General features: G+C 37.3%; 1 protein-coding gene across 5 annotated transcripts in view; it reads right to left on the bottom strand.

Moving 5' to 3' along the window:
* Positions 1-4228: 4228 nt before the first annotated feature.
* ZRANB3 (zinc finger RANBP2-type containing 3) overlaps positions 4229-6000 on the bottom strand; it is a 296619-nt gene continuing 294847 nt past the window's right edge. For all 5 annotated transcript variants that reach the window (XM_042243938.2, XM_060410091.1, XM_012138942.5 and 2 more), the window contains one exon: positions 4229-5049. In XM_042243938.2, the coding sequence (XP_042099872.1) occupies positions 4951-5049 (99 nt within the window). In that variant the 3' untranslated portion in view covers positions 4229-4950. The remainder of the gene's footprint in view (positions 5050-6000) is intronic.

Genomic DNA, 6000 nt, shown 5'->3' with positions numbered 1-6000 from the left:
CCAGTAGTCATGTATGAATGTGAGAGTTGAACTGTGAAGAAGGCTGAGCGCCGAAGAATTGATGCTTTTGAACTGTGGTGTTGGAGAAGACTCTTGAGAGTCCCTTGGACTGCAAGGAGATCCAACTAGTCCATTCTAAAGGAGATCAGTCCTGGGTGTTCTCTGGAAGGAATGATGCTAAAGCTGAAACTCCAGTACTTTGGCCACCTGATGCGAAGAGCTGACTCACTGGAAAAGACTCTGATGCTAGGAGGGATTGGGGGCAGGAGGAGAAGGGGACGACCGAGGATGAGATGGCTGGATGGCATCACGGACTTGATGGACGCGAGTCTGAGTGAACTCCAGGAGTTGGTGATGGACAGGGAGGCCTGGCGTGCTGCAATTCATGGGGTCGCAGAGTCAGACACGATTGAGCAACTGAATTGAACTGAACTGAACCTACTTCAGTTAACATGATAATCTCTATGTCAATCCATGTTGCTGCAGATAAGATTATTTTATTTCTTTTTATGGCTGACAGTCTTTGTACATATTTACCACATCTTCTTTACGCATTCATCTGTCAATGGACATGTAGACGGCCTACATGTCTTGGATACTGTAAATAGTGTTGCTGTGAACACTGAGGTATATGTATATTTTTCAAATTAGAGTTTGTCTTTTCCAGATATATGTCCAGGATATTACAGTAACTATTTTTAGTTTAAGGAGACTTCATACTGTTTTTCATAGGGGTTGTACCAATTACATTACTGCTAACAGTGCAGGAGGGTCCTTTTTCTCCTCACTCTCGTCAGCATTCATCATTCACTATTTGTAGACTGTTTGGTGATGGTCATTCTGACTGGTCTGAGGTGATGCCTCTTTGTAGTTTTGATTTCGATTTCTCTAATAATGAGCAATCTTGAGCATCTACCTTTTCGTGTGCCTGTTGGCCATCTATCTGTATGTTTTATTTGGAGAAATGTCTATTTAGGTCTTCTGCCCATTTTTTGAATGTTGTTTTTTTTTTTTTTTTCCCCACATTAAGCTATATTAGCTGTTTGTCTGTTTTTGGAAATTAATCCCTTGCTGGTCGCATCATTTGCAGGTATTTTCTGCCAACCTGTAGGTTGTCTTTTTGTTTTGTTTATGGCTTCCCTTGCTATGCAAAATCTAAAACTTATTTTAAAATTTTTATTGGAGTATAGATGCTTTAAAATGTTAGTTTCTGCTGTACTGTAGAGTGAACCAGCTATATGTATACACATATCACCCCATTTTAAAATTTTCTTCCCATTTAGGTCACCACAGAGCACTGAGTAGAATTTCCCGTGCTGTATGTTAGTTATGTGTTCTATACATAGTACTGTATATCTGTCCATCCCAATTTCCCAGTTCACTCCACCATCTCCCCTCCCCACCGGCTACCCCCCTCATATCCATATATCCATAAATAAGAAAAAAAATGCCATTTGCAACAAGATGGATGGACTTAGATTATCATACCAAGTGAAATAAGATAGACATATCATACGATATCACTCTATGTGGAATCTAATTTTAAAAAATGATACAACTGAACTTATTTACAAAATAGACTTGCTGCTGCTGCTGCTGCTAAGTTGCTCCAGTCGTGTCCTACTCTGTGCGACCCCATAGACGGCAGCCCACCAGGCTCCCCCGTCCCTGAGATTCTCCAGACAAGAACACTGGAGTGGGTTGCCATTTCCTTCTCCAATGCATGAAAGTGAAAAGTGAAAGTGAAGTCACTCAGTCATGTCCAACTCTTAGCGACCCCAAGGACTGCAGCCTATCAGGTTCCTCCATCCATGGGACTTTCCAGGCAAGAGCACTGGAGTGGGGTGCCATCTATGGGGTCAGATAGACTTATAGACTTAACAGATATAAAAAACAAATTTATGGTTACCAAAAGGAAAATGTGGGAGCAGGGATAAATCAGGAGCTTGAGATTAATGTACATTATATATAAGATTTACATACTACTATATATAAGATAGATAACCAAACAAGGACCTAGTATATATAGGACAGGGAACTCCATATTATGTGATAACCTATATAAGAATCTGAAAAAGAATGAAAACATATATGTATATGTATAACTGAATCACTTTGTTGTACATCTGAGACTAACAACACTGTAAATCAACTACAATCCAATAAAATTAAAAAAATAGACCCACCTACCTATGGTCAATTAATCTGTGACAAGCAGGGGAAGAATTTACATTGGAGGAAGACTTTTCGTTAAGTGGTGCTAGAAAAACTACATGTAAGACTGAAATTTGAGCCCACTGTAACACCATACACACAAAAAAAACTCAAAATGGACCAAAGACCTAAATGTAAGGCTAGATACTATAAAATTCTTAGAGAAAACATAGAACAGTTGATATAAATTGCGGCAGTATCTTTTTTGATCTACCTCCTAGCGTAATAACAATTAAAAATAAAAATCGGACCTAATTAAACCTGAAATCTTGTGCATAGCATAGGAAACCATAAAAAAAGGAAAAGACAACCCTCAGAATAGGAAAAAAATATCTGCAAATGAAGCAACTGACAAGGGATTAATCTCTAGGATATACACACAGCTCATGTAGCTTGATATCGAAAAAACAACCCAATCAAAAAATGGGCAGAAAAATGGTATATTTGTTCTACTTTCTCAAGATTGCTCTGGCTATTGGTTCCATACACATTTTAGGACTTTTTTTTCTATTTCTTCGAAAATGCCACTGGAATTTTGATAGGGATTGCATGAATCTATAGATTGCTTCAGGTAGTATGGCTATTTTAACACTATTAACTTTTCTGATCCAGGAACATGGAATTTCTTCCATTTGTTTGTGTCTTCTTCAGTTTCTTTCACCAAAGACGTGCAGTGTCAGTGTATAAAGCTTTCATCTCCTTGGTTAAATATCTCCTGAGTGAGTGAGTGAAAGTCAGTCGTGTCCGACTCTTTGCAACCCTGTGGACTATAGCCCACCAGGCTCCTTTGTTCATGGAATTTTCCAGGCAAGAATACTGGAGTGAGTTGCCATTTCCTTCTCTAGGAGATCTTCCTGATCCAAGGATTGAACCTAGGTCTCCTGCATTGTTGGCAGATTCTTTACCTTCTGAGCCATTAGGGAAGCCCTATTTGTAATGTTTTGATGCTCTTATCGCATTTTTAACTGGCATTTTGAAATCTGGCATAGAGAGAAATGATCTTCATGGGTCATTTCACCTCCAACTCTCATATAGTTCCCACACTGAGAATTTTCTCCCTAGAATTACCACTTTAGTTTGATCTAAAGAGCAAGCTCCACTCAAATCTGACCTACTTAGACCAGCCTCACTTGCAAATATCTCATGCTGGAGGAAAAGTAGCATGCTGGCTTCTCAGCTCTCAACTGTGAGGGATCCTTGGTTACCCTGGCAATGAGGCAGAAAACTGCAAACAGCCTGACCAGCAAAGCAGAAAGAAGGCCGAAGAAAGCCCAACTAGTTTTAAAAATGAACTGTAAAATTTGATTTCATACAAGGGGCTTCCCAGGTGGTACAGGTAAAAAAAAATCTGCCTGCCAATGCAGGAGGCGCAAGAGACATGGGTCAGGAGACGTTTGATCCCTGGGTCAGGAAGCCCTGGAGAAAGGGAATGGCAACTTAATCCAGTACTCTTGCCTGAAAACTTCCATGGACAGAGGAGCCTGGCAGGCTACAGTCCACAGGATCACAAAGAGTCAGACACGACTGAAAACACACGTTACATCATGTCAATGAAATATTGTAAACTTAAAAAAACTCTGGAAGATTAATGATTGTATAATATTTATACAAATATAAGTCCTCCATGTTGTGAAATACAAGCTACTAATTAAAACTAAAGAGTACTCAAACTAATGTTACATCCAAACAGTATTTGCAAACAGGCCTTTTGTGAATGTAGTTCTCCCTTGACCCTGTACTTTGTGAGTTTTGACATATTGATTCTGATTCTCTCATGATTCTGACGTATTGCCAGATTATATCTTGGTTTTCTTTCATCATCACTCTTTTATGTCTGAGTATCAATTACATTTTAATGTTACCCTTGCAGTTTTTAAATATTTCTCTCCATCTGATCATACTTTAGAAAAAGTGTTTTATCATCATCATCATCTCTTTTAAAAGAGATTTCAGGAATACCCGTTTAATAAAATAGGACTTTAAAACCAGAAAATGATAACCTTGAGACAAAAAATGCTTTGACAGTAAGCCTAGTTTTATGCATTAAGACAAATTTAAAAATGAAGTTTAAATGGCATTTTGGTTTTTTAAAACATGTTTTAACAGTTACTTCAGCCAGAATCCATGAATTGTCCACAAACACCATGGGTCCAATTAGGTTATTTTCAAAAGCATCTTTTCAATAAAGACAACTGGCTAAGAAATAAAAGAAAGACAACACTCAAAATATGCACCCCAGGTTCATTTTGGAGGCATTTAGTGAACAAGAATCTCTCCTGCATACTAAGCAAGGAGGTCATAACTGGTCTAGAATTCCTGAATAATGATTTGCCTCCAAAATTTCCCTTATGGCTTTACAATGTTGCATTTTGGCATCTAGCAGTCTATGACCAATACTAACCCAGCAGCATTTTTCAAGTAATTGGGTATATTTTTCAAAAACAGTCTATGCACAATACAGTGATTAAGGTATAGTCAGTGGAAATTGAAAGCTTAACAAAACTTTACTGAAATATAATGGATATCAAGAAGATCATAAAAATATTTAGTATTGTATTTCAGTTTAAGTACTTTCAAAAAGTATTACATGAAAAGCATTTAACATTAAAAGGGAAGATGAATTCTTGATTTGTGTTTTGAAATTTTTCACTTTTAAAATATTAGACAAGCACAAAAAATATTTGGTGAATTCTCCACATACAAACCATATGTTATCCATTTTAAAATGTTTATGCTTCATTTCTTTACCAAAAATCGTGTGATGTCTGATCCATGCTTTGATGCTAGAGATTGTCTTCTCACCTGGCTTCTTTCCTTGGCTTGTTGGGCAGTTCTCTAAAAGTTAAAAAAAGTAATGCATGTGTACACATGTTAGAATTAAAGTACTGGCTATAGCAACTCAAAAACTCTGTTAATTCTGAAAAAAACATACATTATCACCACACTCATGTACCAGTGCTTTGCCCTTAGTAGGGTTACTAAGCCAACAACTCTGAGGTCTAGGTGTGTGCAGGGCCCACCTACCTCCTGTTCGCTGGGCTTGAAAGCCTTTCCCAACCTAACAGCCAAGCCAGTGCAAAAAAACAAAATGAGATAGACCAGAATTGGATTCGTTTGCTAATATAAATAACATTTTTCATGAGACTCTAAAAAGGTGATTACAAGAAGGCACAGCATTCTGTTTTGCTGTATCTTAATTTTCTTACAGATCTTGACTGTGCCAGCAGTTTGCACAGTTGAGAAATCAAATGACCTTTTTGCCCAACTGAAGTCCATGTATGTGTGAAGTTATCCAGGTAGAAGGGGTACGGAGAGGAAAAAAAGGTTAAAACTAAAATAAAGCCCTTTTTATGACATGATCCTATTTATGTAAAAGGTATTTACATAATTTTTACACAATAAAATTTGTGAATAAATTGAGTAATCTGAAATATTAAAAAGAGGCTAAGAAAGTACTCATATGATATGAACACTGGCAAAGGATCTAAAAAATTCTCAAAATGTAAATACAGTTGATTAGCATTTTTATAAATATCAGGGTCTTTAACGTAAAGCCTCTAGGTTAGCAATTTGAAAGCAATAAAAAATATGTTTCTGAAAAAGATTTTTTTCCCCCTTACCTAACCCATTTTGAAAAAATTACAAGTAAACAAAATAATTCTTTTTTCACCACAGCAGCAATACCAGTGCAGTTAAACAGGCACTTTTCACCACCAGGATCGAAGGAGCATATCTGAGTACGATCCTTTTGGAAAACAGCATGGAGAAAATTCATCTCCTGCAGTC

The sequence above is a fragment of the Ovis aries genome, chromosome 2, assembly GCF_016772045.2.
Source record: "Ovis aries strain OAR_USU_Benz2616 breed Rambouillet chromosome 2, ARS-UI_Ramb_v3.0, whole genome shotgun sequence".
NCBI lineage: Eukaryota > Metazoa > Chordata > Mammalia > Artiodactyla > Bovidae > Ovis > Ovis aries.
The sequence above is the reverse complement of the archived record's forward strand: the minus strand, read 5'-3'. Positions and strand labels throughout refer to the sequence as shown.